This window comes from Pezoporus wallicus, unplaced genomic scaffold (genome assembly GCF_028554395.1).
Source record: "Pezoporus wallicus isolate ANWC-B61680 ecotype Strahan unplaced genomic scaffold, APGP_CSIRO_Pwel_v1 contig_14547, whole genome shotgun sequence".
NCBI lineage: Eukaryota > Metazoa > Chordata > Aves > Psittaciformes > Psittacidae > Pezoporus > Pezoporus wallicus.
This window is the reverse complement of record NW_026639781.1, coordinates 430,015-455,578: the sequence shown is the minus strand read 5'-3', so window position 1 is coordinate 455,578 and position 25,564 is coordinate 430,015. Positions and strand designations below refer to the sequence as shown.

The 25,564-nt window shown below is 45.5% G+C and overlaps 1 protein-coding gene across 1 annotated transcript in view; it reads left to right on the top strand.

The window, feature by feature from the left end:
- Positions 1 to 25,040, top strand: part of UBR4 (ubiquitin protein ligase E3 component n-recognin 4) — a gene marked incomplete at its 5' end in the record, with an annotated part of 75,667 nt that extends 50,627 nt beyond the window's left edge. The window contains 29 exons of the mRNA XM_057416246.1: positions 59 to 402; positions 621 to 711; positions 1,082 to 1,166; positions 1,570 to 1,697; positions 2,386 to 2,515; positions 2,994 to 3,151; positions 3,337 to 3,446; positions 3,984 to 4,125; positions 4,784 to 4,865; positions 5,991 to 6,164; positions 6,591 to 6,712; positions 7,108 to 7,305; positions 7,408 to 7,488; positions 9,724 to 9,811; positions 10,202 to 10,329; positions 10,700 to 10,807; positions 11,025 to 11,144; positions 11,846 to 12,036; positions 12,380 to 12,553; positions 13,082 to 13,181; positions 13,732 to 13,950; positions 14,195 to 14,308; positions 14,764 to 14,906; positions 15,209 to 15,334; positions 16,072 to 16,266; positions 18,108 to 18,332; positions 21,964 to 22,054; positions 22,595 to 22,757; positions 23,862 to 25,040. Of these exons, the coding sequence (XP_057272229.1) occupies positions 59 to 402; positions 621 to 711; positions 1,082 to 1,166; positions 1,570 to 1,697; positions 2,386 to 2,515; positions 2,994 to 3,151; positions 3,337 to 3,446; positions 3,984 to 4,125; positions 4,784 to 4,865; positions 5,991 to 6,164; positions 6,591 to 6,712; positions 7,108 to 7,305; positions 7,408 to 7,488; positions 9,724 to 9,811; positions 10,202 to 10,329; positions 10,700 to 10,807; positions 11,025 to 11,144; positions 11,846 to 12,036; positions 12,380 to 12,553; positions 13,082 to 13,181; positions 13,732 to 13,950; positions 14,195 to 14,308; positions 14,764 to 14,906; positions 15,209 to 15,334; positions 16,072 to 16,266; positions 18,108 to 18,332; positions 21,964 to 22,054; positions 22,595 to 22,757; positions 23,862 to 23,926 (4,095 nt within the window). The remainder of the gene's footprint in view (positions 1 to 58; positions 403 to 620; positions 712 to 1,081; positions 1,167 to 1,569; positions 1,698 to 2,385; positions 2,516 to 2,993; positions 3,152 to 3,336; positions 3,447 to 3,983; positions 4,126 to 4,783; positions 4,866 to 5,990; positions 6,165 to 6,590; positions 6,713 to 7,107; positions 7,306 to 7,407; positions 7,489 to 9,723; positions 9,812 to 10,201; positions 10,330 to 10,699; positions 10,808 to 11,024; positions 11,145 to 11,845; positions 12,037 to 12,379; positions 12,554 to 13,081; positions 13,182 to 13,731; positions 13,951 to 14,194; positions 14,309 to 14,763; positions 14,907 to 15,208; positions 15,335 to 16,071; positions 16,267 to 18,107; positions 18,333 to 21,963; positions 22,055 to 22,594; positions 22,758 to 23,861) is intronic.
- Positions 25,041 to 25,564: the final 524 nt, after the last annotated feature.

Genomic DNA, 25,564 nt, shown 5'->3' with positions numbered 1-25,564 from the left:
CCATTATGTGCTGCCTCACAGTTCCACAACTTCCAGTTCTCCTTCTCTGTGCTTTCAGAAAGTGTTTGCCTCTCGGAAGGAACTCCTGGAATACGATCTCCAACAGAGAGAGGCAGCAACAAAGTCCTCACGAACCACTGTCCAACCCACGTTTACTGCCAGCCAGTATCGTGCCTTGTCTGTTCTAGGCTGTGGCCACACATCATCAACCAAATGCTATGGCTGTGCCTCAGCTGTGACTGAGCACTGCATAACATTGCTGCGGGCTTTGGCAACCAACTCTGCCATCAGGCACATCCTTGTGTCCCAGGGCCTTATCCGAGAGCTCTTTGACTACAACTTGCGCCGCGGCGCAGCCACCATGCGGGAGGAGGTCCGACAGCTCATGTGCCTTCTGACCAGGTTAGCTCTTACTTGGTGCATGCAGCCCTTTGACTTCAGTGAGCTCTTGTGAATGCACCATCAGGAAGGAGAAGCTTTCTAGAGTAGATACCTTACATCAGCAGACTGTAGACTCTAACTGCTTGTATGTTTGTTATCAACTAAACTGAAATCCCTGAGCTTTTGGGATTTAGTATGAGCACAACTTGACAGTGTTCTCTTTCCTCTCCTGAAATCAGGGACAATCCAGAGGCCACGCAACAAATGAATGATTTAATCATTGGGAAGGTTTCTGCAGCTCTGAAGGGACATTGGGCAAATCCAGACCTGGTGAGAGACTGGTGTTTGCCAATTTCTGTTTTCTGCCCTCTGCAACTGCTGTTGTGTTCTCATCATTGCATCTTCTCTCTCATATGGTCTGTTTGCAATAGGGAAGGTGTTTGTGTCATGATAAGATAAATGTCAGAGTGGAGCACAAAATGATGTGCTTAGGTATATGCCTGAATTTCCTCAGGCAGTTCTGCCTGTCTTGGCTGTTGTTTGCAGCTTTCAAATAGATTGCCAGTCATCCCAGATGGGCATAGGATTAAATTTACTTAGATCAATGTGTTTTGAACCTGTGTTTTTTAAATATCAGAAGGCAAAAGGGACTGCTGCATCACCAAGACTTCTTAAACCTTTGAACCTGTGTCTGTTACAGGCCAGCAGCCTCCAGTATGAAATGTTGCTGCTAACAGATTCCATCTCAAAGGAAGACAGTTGCTGGGAGCTCCGACTGCGTTGTGGTGAGTTCAAACAAGTAGTGAGAACATTTCATTTTAATATGCTGTACCCACGTCCATGCACTATAGCAAGATCTGTTTCTGTAAGGAAGGGAACTGATACTGACCCAGCTTGTGATTAGGGTTTGAAGTGGAGTTAGCAGCAGATGGTTTGTCTTGAGGTAATGTGTCTCTTGAAAGAGGAGTGTTGAGAAACAGAAAGCTGGAGGTGTGAGGAGAAGGATGACAAGACTCTCTTGCTGTAATAAAGTAGTTGCTTTCCACCCATTGTTGCATGAGAATGTGATAGTTCTGTTTGAGGAGATGAGGTCTTGCCTCACTCTAAACACTTGTAATGTGCTGTACGGAGCTGTGGAGGTGTGTTATCTGCAGATCTGGGATGGAAATGTATGTCTGTGTCTTTCAGCTCTCAGCCTCTTTCTGATGGCTGTGAACATTAAGACTCCAGTGGTTGTTGAAAACATCACCCTCATGTGCCTGCGCATTCTTCAGAAGCTGATTAAGCCACCTGCTCCAACCAGCAAGAAAAACAAGGTACTGCCGTGGGTGCTGAGCACAGCACCTGCAAACCTGCTGACTAAGGTCTGGCACACAAGTCTCAGCGATTCATGAGGAAACCAGGGCTTGCTTTTCCTGGTCACGGGCACAAGGGAAGCCCAAGTCCTGTGATTCTTGTCTTTGCAGACTGCAAATCACAGTTTTTCTTACTGGTCTTTGGTGGCTCCAACCACCACTTTTCAAGACTGGGCTTTTTTTTTTCCCACTCAGATTTGAGGCATGGGGTAAGAGCTACTTCAGAGCTACAGCTTGGTTATTTTGGGCAGGCTTTTGGTTCTTTCAGTAGGATCAAATACCTAAAAACAGTAGAATCAAGTGCTTTTGACTCAGATTTGTAAACACTGAGCTACAATTACAATAAAAATGGTATTGATTGTAATTTAGGATAACATTTGCAAGGGACAAAATATGTTTCTGCTTTGATCTAGCTATCTCATAGCCACAGATTGATGTCAAAGTTGGGTTTAGTGGTATTTCAATAGTAACTGGAATGAGGCATCTCTCTTAGTGCATCATTAACAGAAACTTTATATCCTGCTGTTGCCCAAGAACTGCATTTACCTGTTCATGGCATATACACAACCAGTGATTCACCTACAGGAGCTGCTCTTTAGGGAGCAGGCTGTGGCTTTCTGAAGACTCATAGAATTATTTTCTTCATTAGGATGTGCCTATGGATGCTCTCACCACTGTGAAGCCTTACAGCAATGAAATCCATGCACAAGCTCAGCTGTGGCTCAAGAGGGACCCCAAAGCATCATACGAAGCTTGGAAAAAGTGCCTCCCTGCCAGAGGTAGTCGTGTGCTTTTAACTCTGTGCAGTTTTGTGCAGGAGCGTGTGTGTCCCTCCAGGTTTAATAAGGAATGTGCTTCTGTTGGGTTGCGTTGGCTTCTGTCCTGTGACATGTGATCCCATCTTCACACTTAGATGTATAGTCCTTAGAGACTGTAGCACTGACTTTTCTAGGCTGTGTTGCTCAAACCCTAAGCAGAACATGCACTGTCCCTGGAGATAATGAGGGGAATGTGAAAAATGAAACTGGTTGTGTATTTAAAATGATACCAGCCAACTGAATTCCCCGAGAGGTTATGGGATTTGCATCTGGCTTGGAAGTGAACATACCTCCACGCGGAGTGGACATGGCAGCAGAAAGCAATGAGAAGCTTCTCAGCTGGAGTTTGGAGAGTTCCAGTATGGAGCAAATAACACAATGTGACAGCTTGCAGTTAATAGGTGCTGACAGTTCTCTTGAGCTGTGTTCAATATTGCAGGTGTAGATGCCAATGGGAAATCTCCCAGCAAAGCTGAGCTTCACCAGCTCTACTTGTCAGAAAAATATGTCTGGAAATGGAAACAGTTCATGAGTCACCGTGGGAAGAGACCTTGTCCTCTGGATCTCAAGCTGGGACACAACAATTGGCTGCGACAGGTAAACCTGGGTGAAAGCTCCAGGGGGTGCACTGGGCAGAGTCAGTGGGCAGAGATGTTTGGTAGCTGGCCGCATTTGATGCGCTTTGCACAGCAAGGTCACCAGGCTGTCCTAATGTATGTTGTGCCTTCACTAGTTCATCTTTGCATGGCAAATGACACCATCTTCTACTGCTCTTCCCTCAGGTGCTGTTTACTCCTGCCACTCAAGCTGCAAGGCAGGCTGCATGCACCATAGTGGAAGCTCTGGCCACCATCCCCAGCCGCAAACAGCAGGTCCTTGATCTCCTCACAAGGTATTTCTGTGTTGCCACACTCGACAGCTCCAGGATTGTTCTTCTTCCGTTCCCATGAGAATCTCTGCATCCTTCCAACTTTTCTCACACCTCTCCATTGTATACCTCTGGTTCACAGGTCTTTTTGGGGCTGGATTCTGACACTTACTTAGCTGGAATGGTATTGATTTAGGTTTTTTTGTTGTCTGGCAATAAGCTGTTGCAGTCCTGTACCTTTTCCAGAAGTAAGCAGATGGTATTCAGCTGTGTGGACAACATTTCCCCTGCCTCTTCAATAGCAAACTAATAGGGTGAACGCTCTTTCAGCTCTGTGACATAATTTATCCCACTTGAGGCTAGTAGCGCAGTTGGGGGACCCTTTTTTGGGACAAAATACCACTTCAGCCATAGTAATGCCTATCAGTTATACTTTTAGCTAGTAGTACCATAGAGAGGATGGATTCCTGGAGGCTTTTTCTTTCTTTGTGTGATGTCCTGAAGCTGTGAATAGTGCTTGTTACTGTGAAGTGGTTGTCAGCTTGTGTTTCTCTTCTCTAGCTACCTGGATGAGCTCAGCATTGCTGGTGAGTGTGCTGCTGAGTACCTGGCACTGTATCAGAAACTCATCAAACCAGCCCACTGGAAGATCTACCTGGCAGCCAGGGGGGTTCTGCCCTATATTGGCAGTCTCATCACCAAGGTATGGACTAGTATGGAGGGACTAGAAAGCTAGCTTGGCTTTTCTGCTTTGAAATCTTCATCTGTTCGTTCAGTGCTGAACTTTGCCAGGTTTGTGAAGCTCACACTTCTGCGCTGTCTGAACTAAAAGCTACAATGGGTTTAGCCCCAGCCCTCAGCACAGACTGGCTGGGACACATTAATAGCTGCTCTGGGGTCAGCTGTGCTAAGGGGTAGAAATATTTCTACACTGTCTTGGCACCAGATCCAAGTTGGAAGCTGCCTTAGGTGCCAGACTGGACTCTGAAAGCCCTTAAGGACAAGGGAGGATTAGGTGTGCTACCATTCTTTGAGTGTGAACTACAGCCTGTTGGAGGAGCAGCACTTTTCAGTTGCAGTCTTCAGAGTGTTGGGGCTTAGGAGTGTTCCCTGGTGATCCCTGGGGCACTCCAAAGAGGTACATGACAGCCTCTGTGTTAATGGTGGCCTTGAATCCATCATGGAGGGGCCACTAAAGCGGTTGTAATAGGGCAGTACAGGGAGAAAACGAGGAGAATGTTTTAGGTAGTTTTTCTCTCCTCTCCCCTTCCTTCCCTGCTGCTGTGTTGCAGTTCTGGTTTCTCTGTGTCATTATTGGCATTGCAGTGTCTTGTCCTAATAGACTTCTTAATTATTCCCAGGAAATAGCTCGTTTACTTGCCTTGGAAGAAGCAACACTCAGCACTGATTTGCAGCAGGGATATGCCTTGAAGAGTCTCACAGGTATTTGGTGGCATCAACGTGAGTCTTGTAGTAGGTTTAGAGATGGGGGAGTCCCTGTTCTGTAACATCACATAGCAGAATTTGAGAGATGTGACTTGATGGTTTGCAGATAGATTTTTGCTATTGATTTAGCACTTAACCCCTAAATAGATTTTTCTGTGTTCTTTATGGTCTGTTTCTGCTTTTAGTTACTTGAACTGTGATAACATATGAGAAAACTTCACCATAGCACTTTCCTTCTCCATTTCTTAATTACATTAATTGTACAGTAGAATTCCTGGAACCATTCTAAACATTGATTTGTTCCTACCTGTTGTTTCCTACCTGCTTACTCTGCAGTAGCCTTTCTTTTTTGAACCTTGTAGAGGATAGTATTTTCAAAACCTTGCTGGAAATGGAAATACATCAGTAACTGGGTCATTCTTTTTTTGTATTCTCTTCCATTTCTTGAAGAATCAGTGGACTAATTCATAAAACCTGGCTTCTTGCAAGAAAAAGCACATTGAGAAATATGTCATGGGAAAGAATCCAAGTGTTTGCTGATCCTTTGTTGTAGGAGTGACCAGTTTGGTGATGTAACTGTTAAGTCACTGCACTTGTCACATCATCAGAGCCAGCTTAAAGATTAGACAGAAGCAGTCATCTGTTTTTGAAATACCTTGTGGCAGAAAAATGTCCAGAAGTGCAGGAATGCCCAAGGAAGCTGTGGCTGCCCCATCCCTGGCAGTGTTCAAGGCCAGGTTGGACAGGGCTTGGAGCAAGCTGCTCAAGTGGAAGGGGTCCCTGCCTGTGGCAGGGGTTGGAACTGGATGATCTCAAGGTCCCTTCCAACCCAAACCATTCCAGGATTCTATGATTTTTGTATCAAGTGCTTAGAAAGCTCCTTACACCCTTTCCTCATTCCCTCACCATGGTCCCACTTGCTGTAATTCACAGGGCAGCACTCACAAGCCAGGGGGCTTTACCTCCAACTGTTCATAGAAGGGAGCTTTAAACCACAGGCTGTCAATGGGAGTTGTAAGAACCCATTTCCTTGTGCTGTTTTGATGATGCTGTGCCCTGTTTGCTGACCACATGAAATCAAACTCCCTCTTCCCAATTCCTGACTATCCCATTGCTTTGCAGGTCTTCTCTCTTCCTTCGTGGAGGTGGAGTCCATTAAGCGGCATTTCAAGAGCCGCCTGGTGGGTACAGTCCTGAATGGCTACCTGTGCTTGAGGAAATTAGTGGTACAAAGAACAAAGCTGATTGATGAAACCCAGGACATGCTGCTGGAGATGCTGGAGGATATGACAACAGGTAAAACCACCTCAGTTCCATAAACAGTTTGGGGCAACCACGATGAAAAAGCAGATTGCTACAGCCACACAAAGGACTTCTTTCTAAAAGATTGCTGTAGTGAGGGGGGTTTATGGCTTGGGCATTCCAATAATTCCTTTTGGTACAGAAGAGGTAAGTAGCATTCCTGGAGTTGATTCTTATTTTCCAGGAATTTAAACCTCCTCCTTTTATGGGATTGTTTTACTGCAGCCGAGCCATGCAAAAGGGTTTTCCTAGTAAACATACCAATAAATAGCCTTTCACCTTTTAAGTAGTGGCTCTGCAAAAGGAGAGGGCACCAAAGTATGGTGCTTATTGCAGAAGGATTTATTGTGTATGCTGAGGTAAAATGGAACCTGTAAAATTGACTCCTGTGTCCCTTTTAATGCTTCCATTTCTTGGCAGGCACAGAATCTGAAACCAAAGCATTTATGGCAGTGTGTATAGAGACTGCAAAACGTTACAGCCTTGATGACTACAGGACTCCAGTCTTCATCTTTGAGAGACTATGCAGTATTATCTATCCTGTAAGTACAGAGAAGGCTGTAGCATCACTTACAGACTTCTTAAGTAGATACAGTTGCTTGCAGTTTGGCAAAAAAAACACAGTAGTGTCTACAATAGTGATTAAATATTAGCCAGTGTGGAACTGTAATAGTATCCTATTTTAGGGGTTTTAGCATTCAGGTTCCCTGCTATGGCATGTGCTGTGCAAAAAGCATATAGTATTGTTTCATGCTGAGGAATTTGCTTACTAAATGATAGTAGACATCCTCATATGTGACAGCATGCAACAGGTCGTACCAGTAATGAAGGGACTGAAGGTTTAGTGACATCCTGTCACTTGCTACCATAAAAGTGCAGGAATGGGAGCATGGTTGGGGGAAAACTCACTCACTCTGACCCTGCTGCTGTTCTTCAGGAAGAGAATGAGGTGACAGAGTTCTTTGTAACACTGGAGAAAGATCCCCAGCAGGAAGACTTCTTACAGGGCAGAATGCCAGGAAATCCCTACAGCAGTAATGAGCCTGGCATTGGGCCACTCATGAGGGACATCAAGAACAAAATCTGTCAGGACTGTGATCTGGTGGCTCTGCTGGAGGATGACAGTGGAATGGAGGTGAGAATGCACGAGTGGGGATTCCTCGTGCAGATGCATGGGGCTGCCATTTCCAGGCAGCAGATGATTGCTAGAGCTGACTTTTTCTTCCCTCTTTTACAGCTTTTGGTGAATAATAAGATCATCAGTTTGGATCTGCCTGTGGCTGAGGTCTACAAGAAGGTGTGGTGTCCCACTAATGAGGTATGTGTTGTCGTTGTGTATGTTAGCACACAAAGTGCCTGTCCTTGATATCGCCAAGAAAAGAGGGCTGGGGAATAAAAATAACATGAGTTGGGATTTATTTTCTAGCATATAATTTCTTGGATATAATAGGTCAGCACCTTTCTGTGCTCCCTTAATGACTGTTACTCAGTTCTGCAACATCAGGGGTTTAAAAGCTGACCAAGGTGAGTGTATTGAACTTTGCTGTGTAGCATATCAGATACGTGAACTGACTTCCTGAGTAACAAACTCTTACATTCCTTTGGGGAAATAGCTGAACTTTGTGTCACTGCCTTTCAAAGCACATTTCACACTCCATCTGCACGTGACACTTCAGTGTGTGGGTACAGACAGGGACACCAGATTGCTCCATCTTCCATCAGCTTCAGAGATGAACCCGAGCTATTTATGCAGAGAGCATGCAACGTTTCTCTGTGTTACTTTGTACTTCTGCTCTTGTGCTTTTCATGTAGGGATCTCAAGAACTTGACAGGTTTCATCCTCCCAGTTCGTTCTTAGTAGCGTGTACTGCCTGTTGTTCAGAGGAAGAAATGGATCCAGTAGTCTCAGGGGACTAGTGCACTGTGTCCCAGAAGCTTGTTCAGAGGTGGATATGGTCCAGAACAACCTCCTTCCTTTTCTTGTAGCCACTAAAATAAACTTGCACTGAGAAGGAATCCATCGGAATAAATATTGCTTGTAACACATACATTCTTCAGAACCACTGCTAGTAGCACTTAAGATCATAAAAGAAGACTGATTTGCCCAACACTTCTTGTTCATTCCTCATTTACTCTTGGATTGCAGTCACTTTGACTGAAACCATTTGTTTCCTGTGTTTGTGGGGAAGAATTCAAACAAACCGCCTGTTTTCAGTGAATGATGATGTGGGGAATGGTTCTCTTCAAGCTTAACTTCAGTAAAAAAGCCTTCTGTACTGCAAAATGAAGCCCAAAGCTAGGTGACAGTGATTATTTTTTAGTAAGGTACTAACTTGAACAGGGAAATGAGGCGCTGCTCTTTATCTGTGCGTTCCAATTGGAACTCTAGTCCAGTTACTGAGGGAAATCATTGCACGTGCTGCCCAAGCAGTGAGGTGCCATTCCCAGGGGATGCTGAGCTGCAGCAGGATGCAGTGCTGCTGGAGAAAGGCAGAGTTTGCTCAGCATTACTGAGCTTTCCTCTGCCTCCCTTTGTGTGCAACTCGGCAGAGCACTTCTGGAGCTGCGGCTCACGTTCCCTAGGAAATAGACAGGCGCACAAGAGCACAACCTCAGGCCCCTTTTTGTTTCCCTTGTCTCTCACTGGCTTTTTTTGTTCATCTGCCATTTTACCAGGGCCCCTGTGGTGTTAATTGCTGGTCGCTAGCATGGCCTTTGAGCAGATCTTCCCCCTGGGGCTTTCCTTCTGCTTATGTATTTGCTGTGACATTAAGCACTGCTTATTCCACATTAGGCTTAGTGCGCTCTCTGACAGGTTTTCTCTCACAAGGTTTCCTGCTCCCAAATCTGGGATTTTGCTTTTCTGCTTTTTATTCAGACCTATGGATTAAAATGGAAAGTTCAGTGATACGCTGTCAGTATTTCCAGCGGGAAATGCAGCTGGAAAACTAGCCTTTTCCCAGGCTTTTTAGCACAGCTTGTGCTTCAGTGGGCTTGGCTGTGTCATTTTAGCAATATACTGTCTTACTGAAAGCTCATTAAATTGCCTTTTCCTTGTGCTCTGCCATTTTCCATCACTGCAGATTTTATCTGTTCAAAAGCACTTGTCCAATTAATCTCTCCTGCTTCATTTACTGGGCTGTGCCTGATCCCTGTACTTCCCAGGTATGCTGTGCAGTACCCTCAGAGGGAAAGGTTGCTGTGGAAAGCAGGCATTTCTCTATAGAACCACATTTTTCTTGGCAAGATCCTTCACTGGTGCTAAAGGAAACTGTTTATTACCAGCCTGTCAGTCTAACTGGCAATGCCAGGAAAAGCTGGACAGACCAAGAGATGAGGTACTGATGTTTTTGCAGGTGGTGGCTTTACTGTTGTTTTTAACTCATCTCAGGGAGGAATGAGGAAGTGAGAGATTTCTGTGTTCCCAGCCACAGTGAAAACAGCAGAAAGGGAAACCGAGGCTGGAGTGTGTATTACATGCTGTAAAGAGAACTGGACTTGTAGGGAAGTGTCCACAGAGAGACAGTAAATAAAATGCTCTCCTGTCTTGCAGGGGGAGCCGATGAGGATCATTTACCGCATGCGAGGGTTACTAGGAGATGCAACTGAGGAATTCATCGAGTCTCTCGACTCCACTACTGGTAATGCGTTTGTCTCCTGAAAGCTGGGATTAGATTGGGAATCTGAGGTTCACTGCAGAGCACTGGCACTATTATCCTTACAGCAGTGAGCTTAAAGTTGATTGACGTTGCTTTTGCTACGTTTACCTGCTTCACCTAGAGTGGATTGTAACAAGCTTTTAAATCTGTACTTTGAATGTGAACACTTACATGGCACAGAGACCATTCTGCCTGGCCCTCCTTCATATTCCTGCTCATAATTCTTTCCAAATTGGGTACAGTTGAAGAGACTTGACTTGCTGGTAAATTTGTCCTACTGTACTCCCCATTTTTACTTCACTGTTTTCTCCCTTGGACTAAGCTTGCCGTACTGTGCCTGCTTCCTCTCTTCACAATCTGTCTGTCCTGTAGATGAAGAAGAGGATGAGGAAGAAGTGTATAAGATGGCAGGTGTCATGGCCCAGTGTGGAGGCTTGGAGTGCATGCTCAACAGACTGACTGGAATCAAGGACTTCAAACAAGGCCGGCACCTCTTAACTGTGAGTCTCAGCTTCTGGACTTTGGGGTCATGAGTTACATGATGGCAAATGCCACAAGCATTGGTGAAGTTTACTCTGATCTGTGTTGCACTTGAAGTGTTGGAGCAGAGTTTCAGTTCACTAGTTAATGAAAACCTGAGGAATTCCTTCTTTCCCTCTCCCATTCCTCCTAAGACTAAATTCTGCCTTGCCAGTGTGTGTTCTGCCTTGGCCTTACTTGAAACCAAAGCTGTCCTATGCTTTAAAGTCTGGCTTGTACTTTACCCCAGTAGGCTGGAAACAAGCTATATAACTGGGTGCTTTGGTTTCCGCAAAATCCTCCTGCTTACTCTGAAGGTACCACTGGAAATGCATTCTCTGTGTTTTGTAGGTACTGTTAAAACTGTTCAGTTACTGTGTGAAGGTGAAAATAAATCGTCAGCAGCTGGTCAAGCCGGAGATGAACACTTTGAATGTCATGTTGGGAACTCTTAACCTGGTAAGGACAGCCTGGACTTCCATAAAGTCCATGTTTTCCGTGGACTTCAGTGATTCTAAGGTACCTCTGACTCTCATGCTGCCTTATGCCATCTACAGGAGTGCTGGACTGGCACTACAAATTACCTGTTAGATATTCCTTATCTGTTGTGAGTGGAAGTGTGTGGATCAGTTGAACCAGTTACTGCTGTTCCAATAACTGCTGCCATCTTCTTCAGGCTCTGGTGGCTGAGCAGGAAAGTAAGGACAGCGGAGGAGCAGCTGTGGCAGAACAAGTGCTTAGTATAATGGAGATCATACTGGATGAATCCAACGCAGAACCTCTGAGCGAAGACAAGGTGAGTGCCTGGGGTTCAGTGCATGAATGGGGATGTTGGTTGGGATTCAAAGATTGCAAATATCTTATTAGTGATGCTGAGCTTCAGGAGCTGTAGAGTGCTAAATGCGAGTCCAACCCTTGTTATGCTTGCTGGCATGTCTTAGCAGGTCTTGGAGGTAGGACAAGAGGAGTGCCCTGAACCACAAGCGCTGCAAGGCTGCTTTAGGATGATTCTTGCACAGTTTTGGGGGTTATTAGGCTCTGCTTGGATCCCTTCCTTGCTGCTTTAGGCCACAGGCCAGTGGGAGACAAGAGAAGACAGCTCTGCCTTGTTTTTGTATGTGTTGAAAACATGATTGATTTTCAGCTAACTGAAAATGAAATCTATCTCAACCAGCCTGAGAATGAGAAGAGTTTCTCGCTCATCTTTTGAAACTCTTGGTGTATGGGAACCTGACGCCCCTTGGGTTGGAATCATTAGACCTTTTTGACTAGAAAATGCTTTAACAGTAGGTGGAAGAAGTCAGGTATCAGCTAGAGGAGTTGATACAGCCGTTCCACAAGACATTTGGGAATGAGGTTGGATTTTGTTCTTCAGTCTGTATTAGGGCCTAGACCTCTAATCCTTCAAGAGAGTCTACCAGCAACTAGAGTGAAGGTTTTCTTGAAGGTTATAGATTTATTCCTCCATATAAATCGTGCTGCATTCTTCCTTTGCAGGGTAACCTCCTCCTAACTGGTGACAAGGATCAGCTGGTAATGCTGCTTGATCAGATCAACAGCACTTTTGTCCGTTCCAATCTCAGTGTCTTGCAAGGCCTGTTGCGCATCATCCCCTACCTGTCCTTTGGGGAGATGGAGAAAATGCAGATTCTGGTTGATCGGTTCAAGCCCTACTGTAACTTTGATAAGTATGTTGTCATGTTTCAACTAAAAGCACGTGAAATCAGTTGTACTGACAAGTCTGAACCTTTTATTTCCTCACTGACGCTTACTTCAGTGTAATGCGAAGCTTCAGAGATTCTTAGTGCATAAGCTTAATTTCCTGTTTCACTCCTAAGCCATTTGTAGAAGAAATACGTGAGTGTGTAGCTGAAGAAGTAGGGCTTTAGTGTGTATTCTGAGATGACAAGGGTCTGAGTAGCTGTTCTGAGTGTCTAAGCTGGGGTATATACATTCAGCAATAATGCAGTGAGGATTACAGGCAGAGATGTTTGGAGAGCCTCCAAGTTACCGTTTCTTGTCTTCATTCAGGTATGACGAGGAGCACAGTGGAGATGATAAAGTTTTCCTAGACTGCTTCTGTAAAATAGCAGCAGGAATAAAGAACAACAGCAACGGCCATCAGCTGAAAGATCTCATCCTTCAGAAGGGAATTACACAGAATGCCCTTGACTACATGAAAAAGCACATTCCCAGTGCAAAGAAGTAAGAGTCACTCGTTAATGTATGGCATAATCCTGAACATCCTTCTCTAGTTTCGTCACCACAACAATCTTCCAAGCAAGCCATTAACAAGTCCACATTCAGAAGCATTTAGACGTGGTACAGCTGTGATGCAGAGGGTCTGGTGAGACAATGCCACTACAGGGATGAACTAAAAAGCCTGTCATCTTCCCGTTTGATACCCATCCAAGCTGATCTCTTGGATAGCACAGTACTTGTGTTTCCTGCCTGCTCCTTAGCTAGTGCAGTGTAACAGAGCTTTTGATGGCCAGCTTGTGAACACAAAACAAATTCCAAGGCTGAGAGCTGACACTGTGGGTATTACCATGCGCAATGTGGAAGTGGGAGTGTGAATGTCACTTCATTCATTAATGGAGGAGGGACACAGGGGGAAGGGTGCTTGTCCTGCCTACAGCCTGTGCTCTGCCAGCTGTGCTGCTGGCTGACCACCAAGTGCCTTTTCAGCACGGGTGACTGCCCTTCAGCTGCTGCTTCTTGTTTTCTCTGCAGTTTGGATGCAGATGTATGGAAGAAATTCTTAGCTCGACCTGCACTTCCTTTTATCCTTCGCCTGCTCCGAGGACTTGCCACGCAGCACCCTGCTACACAGGTAAGGAGACTCTTGTGAAAGCCAGGTAGGACGTGGCTGGTTTGTTATGCTGCTTTTAGTGGCTGTAGCTAAGCGGTTACTTCTATAGTAGTTGGTTCTACACTGTTTTTTTGGTGGGCTTGGAGAGACACACCAGCTTCAGGTGTCATCTAGTCTGTAAGAGTCTGGAAGGCAGGGATTTTGACTTCAGTATCTTCTTACTCTACATGCTGTGAGGTGCACACACCAACATGAGAAGGTAATTCAGGCTGTGCACTGTACAGTATCGATAGGTTTCTCGGGGCCTGGTACTGTTTTAAGGATTCTCTTTATCCAACATCCACATCTGAGCTCATACGAATGGCCAGCAGAGAGGCAAATTGCCCTGCTGTCATACACAGTTTTAGGGTTCAGGGCCCATAGTGTAGCAACATCAAAGAAGAAAGACACTTGGTAAAACCAGTTGTAAACCAGTGCTTCTGCTTAGCTGTCATGGGTGGCATTAGAGGGAGCAGGTACTGCTGTGTGCACCTTTTCTCTGAAGAAAGTGCTGTGTTTCAATCCCTGTTAGGTGCTAATAGGCACAGACTCCATTACCAACCTGCACAAGCTGGAGCAGGTGTCTAGTGATGAAGGGATCGGGACGTTAGCAGAGAATCTTCTGGAGGCACTAAGGGAACATCCAGAGGTGAATAAGAAGATTGATGCTGCCCGGAAGGAGACACGTGCAGAGAAGAAACGTATGGCCATGGCAATGAGACAGAAGGCCCTGGGCACCCTGGGGATGACGGTAATGTCTATTTGCACTGATGGCAGACTAGTGAGCTAATGGTCTTTTATTTGTGTCTTGCTAAAGCTGCCACACACAGAATCGTGTTAACTGATTTATTGACAAATATTGCAGAGCTCAAACCCACAGTTTGCTGGGAGAGCAAACACAGTTGCCAGTAGTAGGCTGGGAAATGGAATGGACATTCCTGTTCCAGTGGTGGTGGTGTGGTGTTCATCATTGTCTTTTTAACGTCCTCTTTCAGACAAACGAGAAGGGTCAGGTAGTGACCAAGACTGCACTGCTTAAACAGATGGAGGAACTTATAGAAGAACCAGGTCTGACTTGCTGCATCTGTAGGGAAGGATACAAGTTTCAGGTAAAGTGGGATACATTTCCAAAGCCTCTTGCCAGCTGAGGGATTGACACAAGGGTTGATGTGTTGGCACTGGGAAATCAGAAATCTCAGGTTTTGTTCTTGGGATCAGTAATTCTAGAGGAGATTGGGAAGTGGAAGCGAGTTTCCAGTGAAAACAAAGCTGAGTGTTTTTAGTGGAAGTTGGAAAAAGATGTCATAGAATGGTTTGAGTCAGAAAAGAGCTTAAGATCATCCAGCTCCAAGCCCATGGGCAGGGACACCACACACTAGACCATGTTGCCCAAGGCCCTGTCCAACCTGGCCTTGAATTCTGCCAGGGATGGAACATTTAATCAGTTTGAGTTTGAAGGAGGGACTGGGAAAGATGAAATCCAGTGCAGTGTAAAAGCAGTGCAAAATGTCAGCTGTTGTAGTAGTGAATGATCTTTAACACAGCCCTTGTGTCATCGTTGCAGCCTACAAAAGTCCTTGGGATTTATACTTTCACCAAACGTGTTGCACTAGAGGAGTTTGAGAACAAGCCCCGAAAACAACAAGGATACAGCACAGTGTCTCACTTCAACATTGTCCACTACGACTGTCACCTTGCAGCTGTAAGGTGTGTTCTGCTCACAGGCTGGGGGGTGCTGGCTGATCTTATGTTCCAGGATGGCTTGTGGGCACTTGGCCTTGTAACTCGGGATGGGTTTGCTTCTGAGTTGATCACTTTACAGCCTGGGGACATCATGGGCTTCTCTGGTGTGGTCTGTTTTAATGTGCCAAACAGAGGTCAGGCCTGGGCACTGAAAAGTGAGCTCCATGGTTTAAAGAAGCTGTGGAATTGTCAAATTTTGATGATTTCTTAGCTAAAAACTTGTGTCCTTCTAACTTGCCTGGGCATGGCTCGCTTTCTCCATGCAGACTTGCTCGCGGCCGTGAAGAGTGGGAGAGTGCAGCCCTGCAAAATGCCAACACCAAGTGTAACGGGCTCCTGCCAGTCTGGGGACCTCACGTGCCAGAGTCTGCTTTTGCTACTTGCTTAGCACGGTGAGTAGGAAAGATAACTTCTCGACCTATAAATAAATGAATTCATTCCCTCCTTAACCCCAAGTTACTCCTGAAGTTGCAGTGTGAGGTGACAGTATTGATTTATTTGCAACCCAATGACCCCCTGCTTTACAAAAGAAACCTGTCTTGACATCAGAGGATTCCCCTGTGTAGTTCCAAACCTCTGTTGGATGGTAATGAGTTACAGTAGCCCAGCCACTTCCCTGGAGCAGATGGTTCATCTGTTGTCAGTATTCTGGTCCATCTTGTGCTGGGTTTGTACAGTCAGGTTAGAAATCAGGAGTGGTAACATCATTAATTCATTTCAGCCAGGGAGCTGTATCCCACACCCTGGACATGGGAAAATAGTATTGATGGGGGGAGATATTATAGATAGATAGATAGGAAGATCCCACACCTGGACATGGGAAAATAGTATTGATGGGGGGAGATATGATAGATAGATAGATAGATAGATAGATAGATAGATAGATAGATAGATAGATAGATAGATAGATCGATCTGCAGATGGACTTGGATTTGCCAGAGTAAGCTGAGAGCCTCCCTTTCAGGAGGTTAATCGAAGGTAGCAGTGATTGCATTTCATACCCTGGTCATTCCTTGCAGCCTTTCAGTGCAATATGTGCTCGGATTCTGAGCTCTGGTGTGGAAGAGGAAACTCGATTGAAGTTTTTAAAAGGTTCTTGAGAAAGTAACACTTAACTGCTGTTTTTCAGACACAACACGTACCTCCAGGAGTGCACAGGGCAGCGGGAGCCCACCTACCAGCTCAATGTCCATGACATTAAACTGCTCTTTCTCCGGTTTGCAATGGAGCAATCATTCAGCGTAGATACTGGAGGAGGAGGAAGGGAGAGCAACATACACCTCATTCCATACATAATCCACACGGTGCTCTACGTCCTCAACACGTCAGTATCTTTACCTCTGCCTTCTACTTGTAGTCTCAGAAAGGTCTCTCAGAGCTGCACTCTGGGCTTTGTTACGCGTCTGAGGCAAGAAAGATGGGAAATCACACAAAAGCTTTAGGAGGAACCAAACTGCGCATCCTAAGTGGGCTGTTGGAGGTTTTCATTGGTTGGAGCTGCTGCCTGAACATGCCGGATAACAGGGAGCCTATTGAGTAAAAGCAATTGGGAATTAGCTTCTCTTTCCATTCTAGATGTAATTATTACCTCTGGAGTGAACAACAGGGTTATTAGATGAAAGGAACACTGCCAGCTTCATTTCCTCTGGAGCAGACAAAAGAGAGACACTAGGATGAAGTAATTGTTAGTTGAAAACTTAACCCTGGTATCATTTTATCCAGTATTAAAATAACACAGAAATAACGCAGTCAGTTTTGTTTCCAGTTTTGACATACTAGAATTCTCCTGTAGTGATCAGGTCCCTGAGGTTTGCCTGACTTTGAGACACTTTTTTCTATTATTATTATAACTATCAACAGTGTTTCAGTAAGATCTTCTTTATGCAAGGCATGGGATAAGGGTGCCCTTTGGCTTGACACTAAGTCCAAGTGTGCAAATCTGTTGGTACCTAAATGCTTTGGAATGCACGAGCTGGTCCTGATAATACAGACAATGTAAAGCCCGTGTGCCTTTTGTTTGTGTAGTTAGATACTAGAAAGACTAATTAAATGAGGCTATAAATGTTAAAATACACTCCTCTTCAACCAAGGTCACTCCAAATGCAGTACAGGGAAATCTCTCTCATTTTCCTGTCTGGAACTAATCAACATTTTGGCTCTAATACAATTTGTCTATTGTTTTTGCTATCTATCTCCAGATCCCTGTGCTCTTGTTTTCTGAGTCCCTTGGGAGACACATAAATGAAACTATTCTTTTCATCTTGTTGGGCTGCTTGCTGGCACCCGAGAGCCCAGAACCCGCTGTGTGGCTCTTGTGTAAAAATGCTTTATGTAGTTTCCAGGCATTATTTTTTCCCTAAAGACATGATGATATTAAATGGAGAAAATGAAGAGCTACTGGTTGGCTACCAGCTGTAGCATGTAGTAGATGAAAAGGTCACATAGGAACAGCTTTATCTGCTAAGATGCTGCTTTATACCTTCCTGGTAGGGAGGGTGTATCTAACCTATCTTGCCCTGTTTGGCTGGCAGCCTCTTCCTGATGAAGTAGAGCAGTAGACCATGGTAAAGCATGATGGATGTATATAAAGTCTGCTGTAACACAGAGGTCGCATGGGCAGCTCTGGGGTGTCAGGACTCCTGAAGAGATTGGAGCTAGGGGGAATATATATATGTATAAGCTTACAGTAAATCCACTGTCTTTTTGGTTTTGAAATTGGCCTTTATCTTCTCAGTGATTGCTTTTGAATTTGAATTTTGCTTTCTGAATTACATGAATCATGTAAACTAATTCTAAAGTCTGGTGTAGGAGCTGCAGTGTCAGATGGGAGAAGGTGCAACCTGAACACATGGACTGGTTTGCCTTACTCTGTTTATCCTCTAAAACAAGGAAAAATAGTATTGCCTTCTACTGGGACAATGCCAGCTGCTTTACAGGGCTCCAGTTCCATACACAGCTCCAAGGAAGAGTGATGCTAGGCTTGCCTGCTCCACTGGGAGCAACTGCTCAAGCAGTGAAGGGATTTGGAAACAACCCGATAGTGCCAAGCCTGCACTGCTTTCTCCTGTTCAGGACTGCATGGATGCAGCCCCTCAAAGCTCCTGAGGAGTAGCACATTAACATGTATGAGCCAGAGCAGCTGCTGAAGCTTTTCTTGTGTTTCAGAACTCGAGCAACTTCGAGGGAGGAGAAGAACCTGCAGAGCTTCATGGAGCACCCCAAGGAGAAGTGGGTGGAGAGTGCCTACGAGGTGGACGGGCCCCACTATTACACCGTGCTGGCACTGCACATCTCACCCCCCGAGAAGTGGAAAGCCATGAGAGTGGAGATCCTCAAGAGGCTCCTTGTCACCTCCCACGTGCGAGTGGTGTCGCCAGGGGGAGCCAGCAGGTTAGCCATGCCACAGCCGGTGTGCTCCTGTCACTGTCACTGCAGTGAGAGCCACAGGCAGCTTATGGGGAGATAAGGAAGGGAGTGTGTGTGTTCTAGAACAGTAGATACTGACCCTTCTGGGAAGTTTTGCGCTCAGCGTTGCAGAGGTATAAGCAGGAGCATTCAGTTCTGGGTGTTTTCTGCAGTGCATGAATTAGTTGATCAGTGGAAATGATGCTTTTCCTAGGAATTATATCTCCTAAAAGTAGGAGAATGATAAATTTAATGGCTTTAACCTGCCAGAGGGGAGACTGAGATGAGCTCTTAGGCAGAAGCTCTTCCCTGTGAGGGTGCTGAGGCACTGGCACAGGGTGCCCAGAGAAGCTGTGGCTGCCCCATCCCTGGCAGTGTTCAAGGCCAGGTTGGACACAGGGGCTTGGAGCAAGCTGCTCTAGTGGAAGGGGTCCCTGCCCGTGGCAGGGTTGGAGCTGGAGGAGCTTTAAGGTTCCTTCCAACCCAAACCATTCCATGATTATTTTCCCCCTGTATCGAGTGAGATGTAATAATGCTGTAGTAACTTCTGCTGTGTGCTGTTTCAGAGCTGCTAGCATGCTCTCTGCTTGCTTTACTAAAGAAGCTGTTTCTGTGCTCTTTTGATCAGTGCACCAGCTTCTTTAAATAGAAAAATAGAAATAGAAATCAAATGCCATTGCTTTTAAAAAAGAAAAGAATCAATAGCAGCTGTCAGGCACTTGAAGCACAAGAATAAGTGGCTGCGCCTGACAAAAGCCCATACTTCCAGAGAAGGAAGGAGAATTCCAGTTACTGAAAAGATGATTTTAAATAGCTGTCATAATTAGGAATACATTCATTATTATTCTGAGTCGCTTTAAAGGGCATTCTTATTCTGATGACATTAATTATGTGTTTGATAAAGTCATTACATTGTAGTAACACACAACACAGCATGCATCAATGCTATTAAAGGCATCAAAAGGGAAAGAGCCCTTGAAGGGGCTCCTGTATTGATTTCTGTGCTAGTTTCTGCTCTTCAGGCTCAGCCTGTTCTGTGTCTCCTATTTCCACCACCCTGTCTGAGTCCTGGGAAAGGGGGTTTAACACTGACAGGAGATGTTATTGTGGACACAGGGGTGTGCAGCTTTCATGTGGCTTGTGAAGGAGACTGGCAAAGCAGAGCTGTGGGTTTGCCGTGGATGTTTGGTGGTTTTTATCCCTCAGTAAAAGATTCTGTTTCTTTCCCAACTTATTTCCAACCATGACTGAAATAAAAGCATATTGAAACAGAGCAAGAACCTTCCAGCTGAAGCACCCAATCTCTGGAATTTGAGGGGAAAACACTCAGAAGTAGTTCTCAGGAATTATGTCAAGGTTTATTCAAGGACTTGCTTTAATCCCTGCAGACTAAGAGAGCACAAAGCCTGCTGCTGATAATACCTCTCAGCAATAGAAATATGGCAGTTCTTATTTCCAAGGGCTGGGCTTATTTATTCTTGTGGAAAATCAGGAAGAGGGTGATGGATGGTGAAATGCTCTGCAGATAAGGGCCAATACCTTGAATTTAAAGGCCAAGGCAAAAAGAAAGCCAGTGTCTGTAACATCAGAGTAATGTGTCTGCATACAGAGATTACAGTTAGCATTCCACATGAGATGCAGTACAAGGGTGCTCTCTGGGAACTGCACCATTCAGACTACATCGGGGTGGTGTGGGCTGAAGGTTAGGGAGACACAAGGACTTGTTGCTGCCTTTAGTGGAGGAGATGGAGAGAAGTTGCTGTAGCAACCAACAGTGCATCTAAAAGCAATTTGTGATCCTAAAAAGGGCCTGTAAATCTTATTAATGAACATGCAGGCAATATTCTGTATTCCCTCATACTTAAGTGAAGGCAAGAAACAGTGCCCATGCCCTGTCCTGTGGTTAGGTGTTTCCTACAGCTGCTCAGCTGGATTAGTAAGACACATCTGAGGAGGATCAAGCCCAAAATGTCTTCTGTCTGTGCCAGGAGCTGCAGTTATCACAGTTTGTCTACAACAGCAAAGAGAGAGATTCTTTGGTTTAGAAACACTTGGGATTTAAGCCCAAAGATGAAATTGCCAGAATGGATTTGTTCTTTTTTTTGTAACTATAACTTACAAATGCCAAAGAGCTGAATCAAGTGACCGATTACCTGCTTCTTATTCCTGAAGCAGGAATTCTAGCTAGAAAAAGCCTGTAGACACTTCCCAGCGTAGCTTTCATCTGGAGTTTGGGAGGAAAATATCCTTCTGGTTTTTTCCCCTTTGCTCTGACTGTGACCTTCGTAAAATATTCATGAAGAAGCAAGGTTCCTGAAGCATTGATGTCTAGCTGTCTGCTGGCAGCCCACGTACAACTGCTGAGCCTGAACCAGCTTACATTAATGACAAGGCTGCAGCTATGACATGGAGTAGCTGTTCCAGAAGGTAGCTACCAGACTTAACCCACAAGGGCCTTTTAGTTTTCAATTAAAGGAGCAGACTCCAATTAGATCAAACCCCTTCACATAAAAAGAAACCCTGGCTTGCAGTATTTGGGAGTCTAGAATTAGCCTCGCTCTGCCTTGCTGCTCTTCCCGTGGAAATTTAGTCACCTTTACTAATTGGTTTTCCTTTCAGTAATTAAGCTTAGTGCCCAAGCAGGCTGCCACCTCCCAGGCTGCCTGTGTTAAGGGCAGACACACAAATGGAACCTTTGAGAAGAGCAGAAAGATGCTTTTTTCCCCCCAAGAAACCCCCAGTTGATGGCAGATCGCAGGTCAGACAATACCCTTTTGTCTTACTGCCTTGGAAGCTCATCTAATTCTAGATGCATAGAAAAGGGCTTTTTCTTTCCAAAGCTTTTAAGTGGTGAGCAGGAAGCAGCATGTGATGGAGGCAAAGGTACCTGAGAAACACATGCAAGAAAATTCCAAAGCCATTAGAGTTGCTGGCAGGAGGTTCCGCCTTGCCAGGACCTGTTTGTGATTAATCCTGTAAACTTTGGGAGCTGTTATCCCAGGACAGCTCTGCACCTTTTGGAGCATTTCTTCAGCCAGATGCTGCAGTTCCAAACCCAAACTCCTTTCACAGCGATAGAATAACCGAGAAAGTATTAAATGGGAATTCCTCCATTTCTTCAAGGATGAGATGTTTCCCTTGGAGTCTTTCAGAAATGCTTTTGTGAGTTCGAAGCAGAACTGTGCTCTCTGCCATTGATACAGAAACCTCCATTTAGTTATTTGTGCAGGAATCTGCTGTGCAGGGAGCACACACATGGGGGATGTGGGCTGTTTATTCCAGCTTGGCTGTTGACTTCCTACTAGTCTCAGCAGTAAACTTCCCTCTGTGCTTCTTTTCTTTCTGTGAAATAAGGTGTTATTGGTTAACCTGCTTTGGCTGCCTCAGGCACGGCTGGGCAAGTGACTTCCTAGCCATAGGAACTGTTGTACAGAGGTTGTGGATGCCCAATGTTTGTTTTGTGTCCAAGCACACAGAGCAAAGCTTACTCGGAGCTATTCCCGTGTGGATTATTGATAGGCTTTTTGGCTGCTTCAGCTTTCATGCTATTCATCAAATGGGTTACCAAAGCATAGTAAAGTGATTAACTCCAAGATTGATTTCATTATCTTCCTAGACTGGCAGATAAGACAGTGAAGGACTATGGAACATACCGCTCTGGCCTTCTCTTCTGGGCCCTAGTAGATCTCATTTACAACATGTTCAAGGTAAGAAAAAACCTTGAAGTTCATTGATACCAGCTTTCTAACCTGAATGACTACATGTGTTGGAAACAGAAGGCAGAATTTGAAGCCCCTTTTTTCCAAGATCCTTGTAACACGTAAAACCTCACCTTGGATGAGCAGAAAGGCCACAAGAGGCTGCCTGTGCTTATTGCACCTCTTGATGTTTGGTGTCTGAAGAATTGAGAGACTTCTTCCACTCCTGCATTGTGTATTTGCTTATTTTTGTCTGTTCATCATTCACTAAAGCAAGGACATTCAGAGCTGCCCAAGGGAAGCAGTGGGTAAGGAAGGAGGGAGCGGCATCCACCAGAAGGGAACCTGCAGCTTCCAAAGAGGGTCAGATAATGAGAGTAAGAAAATACCTGTGACCTTGCTTTACATTCTGTTCAAAGCAGTCACATATGGGGTAGTTTTCACTGTGTGGCAGGGGGTGCAAGTCCAAGGGCAACAGGAGAAGGGATCAGTTATTGTTCTACACTGTTATGTTTTGGACTGATTTGATCCCATTTTCCCCTCTCATAGAAGGTGCCTACCAGTAACACAGAGGGAGGCTGGTCCTACTCTCTTGCTGAATTCATACGACACAACGACATGCCAATACACGAAGCTGCAGACAAGGCCCTGAAAACCTTCCAGGAGGAATTCATGCCAGTGGAAACGTTCTCCGAGTTTCTGGATGTGGCTGGTAAGTGTGCACTTTCCCTTTTATAGGCTGCCTTATGCAACTCGTGACTGCTTGAGACAGCAGCATTCCTGACACCGCTGCAGCAGCTTGTTTGTGCTCCTGGTATTGCCTAAGCTACTTCAAACACGGTTGGGAGACAACACTTGAGCATCCCCAGGCAGGAAAATTTCTCTCACCTGATCCTATGGGTCCTCAATCTTGTCTCTTAAATATACATATGCTCATCACAGCTTAAAGGTGCTTTGGGGAATATGTGGTTTGAAGGTTGATGAACAGATGTGACCGTGTACTCAAGGCAGCAGTTCAGTGCAGTGAGAGTTGCTGCATAGAATCATGGAATGGTTTGTGTTGGAAGGGACCTTAAAGCTCATCCAGTTCCAACCCCCTGCCACGGGCAGGGACACCTTCCACTAGAGCAGCTTGCTCCAAGCCCCTGTGTCCAACCTGGCCTTGAACACTGCCAGGGATGGGGCAGCCACAGCTTCTCTGGGCACCCTGTGCCAGCGCCTCAGCACCCTCAAAGTAAAGAATTTCTGCCTTGTCTCCAACCTGAACTTCCCCTGTTTCAGTCTGAACCCATCACCCCTTGTCCTGTCACTACAGTCCCTGATGAAGAGCCCCTCTCCAGCATCCTTGTAGCCCCCTTCAGACACTGGAAGCTGCTCTGAGGTCTCAATGCAGCTTCTCTTCTCCAGGCTGAAGAGCCTCAATGTTCCCAGCCTTTCTCCATAGGGATTTTGTATCCCCAGGAGTCAGGAGATGCTGAAAACGAATGTGTAGAGAAGCTGCTCTTAGTTCTGTCACAAGTTTGTTGTGCTCCAAGCTAGCCTCTTTCTGCCTGATGTACAGAGCTGCCAGGCAGCCAGCTAGCAGGGTCCCTGCGGTTGCTCACTTGCACAGGAACATGTGCCATATGGATTTAAAGCACACACTTTTGGTGCCTTCTGCATCCAACAGGGGTTTATCTGTGTCTTGCTCATGCTCAAAATAACGCTGCAGCTGTCATTATTAACTTAGACATGTCCTAGCACAAATCCCCAACGTGGGCAGGAAAAGCTGCTTTGTGGATCTAATTATTCTGTCTTATCTTCTCTTGTTTTAAAGGACTCTTGTCAGAAATCAGTGATCCCGACAGCTTCCTCAAGGATCTTTTGAACTCCATCCCCTGAGCCGCCAGCACAGCGAAGCGTTGGGCAGAGACTACACTAGCTTGCCTTCCATCCCTTTGTGTTCCTCCTTGTGCAGTCTGTCCCTTCCCTGAGGAGTGCTGCAGTTTTTGGAGGAGAGTTTTTTGATTAATTCTTTTTTTTTTTTTTTTTTTTTTTATTTTCTACAATTTTTCCTCTTGAAGTGATTTGGAATTTAGATTTGTTTTATCTTGTATTTCAGTGCTTCTATCTGTAAAGCCTTTGTGTATTCAAAGCTGGTTGAAAGAACTTGTACAGAGAGGAATCCAAACCAGTAAATCTTAATGCTTTAGTGTGCACCTCTTTGAAGTTAAATAAATCGAACAAATGGGTAAGATGGGTTTGACTAGTACTTGAACCATGCAGCAGCCTGAATGCCAAGTTCTGTCTCCTCTTTTCTTTCAGAGCTCCTTCTCTCAGGGCTCGGAGCTGCTGCTCTTTCTGGCCCATAGTCTGGACAAGGAGACACAGGAAACAAAAGGCTTGTAGCAAGCAAGGAAACAGACTGACACTGTCTTTACTGATTTTACATGCAGAGCAGGTTTCCCCTTGCGGGACATGAGCCTTAGGGACTCGTGGACTGCAAGGACAGCGTTTCCCTCAGCCCTTCTCCACCTGGGTGAGGGCATCTGGCCCTGCCACCATCCCCTGGTGCTTCGCATTGCCCCTCTCAAGGCATGTTGCATATCCCAGTGTCTTCCTGACTTCACTCTCACCAAGGCTGTGTTCAAAGCAGGCCTGCATGCTGTGGCCTCTGGTCATGTAGTACTGATGGCCACGTTCCCTCCCAGAGGGATGCGCTGCTGGCCTTGAATTTGTTTTCTCTCTCTCATAAAATTCACGGCTTCTGCAAAATGCATGGAAAATCACATGGAAATGCACATTCCTGAGCCGGCCACTCGCCCCTTTGATAGCTTCCATTTTGGTGTGCATGCCCTGGCCTGACACCAAGTACCTGCTTTGGATACAGCCTTGCCTTTTCTCACCCAGTTGTGCATGCTGGTAACTTACCTTTACCACCAGTTCTGCTGTCCTGTAACCCAGCTGACACGTGGTTAAGCTGGAATCTAATAAAGCTTTCCCTGTCTTCCTTGTCTCTGTTTGAACTTGAATTTCCGCAATCCTAACACAGTCCCATCCCATACATAGTAATTATTTTAGAGGCTGAAGAACTCAGCAACCTATTTGATGCCTTTTGTTTGTGTGGAGCACACGTTATGATTTGGCAATCAGCAAAGGGGTGAAGGCCCAAGCTCTGTCTTCTCACCTCCGTGGGTGCTTATGTCATTCCTGGCAGTCAGATCTGCTTTTGGGGAGGAGCACTGAATAGCAAACCACCCCAAGAAGCTGGGCTTGGTGTCTTACAGGGGACTCGAGGACATGTCAGTGGGCTGCTGTGTTGGTTGCGTAGTGTGTCTCGCCTCATGAAGGTACAGGAGGGGGGCTGATGTGTGGACTTTGTTCTTTAGTACAGAGATATTTCGTTTCGCCTGCCTTTTAACCACATAAAAGAGAAAAAACACACCTTGTTTTAAAAGCCCTGTGAAGTCAAACCTAACAGTCTTCTCTCCAAATAAACAGCTGTAATAACCTCTGGGTGGCTGCACAAGCATTGCTCAC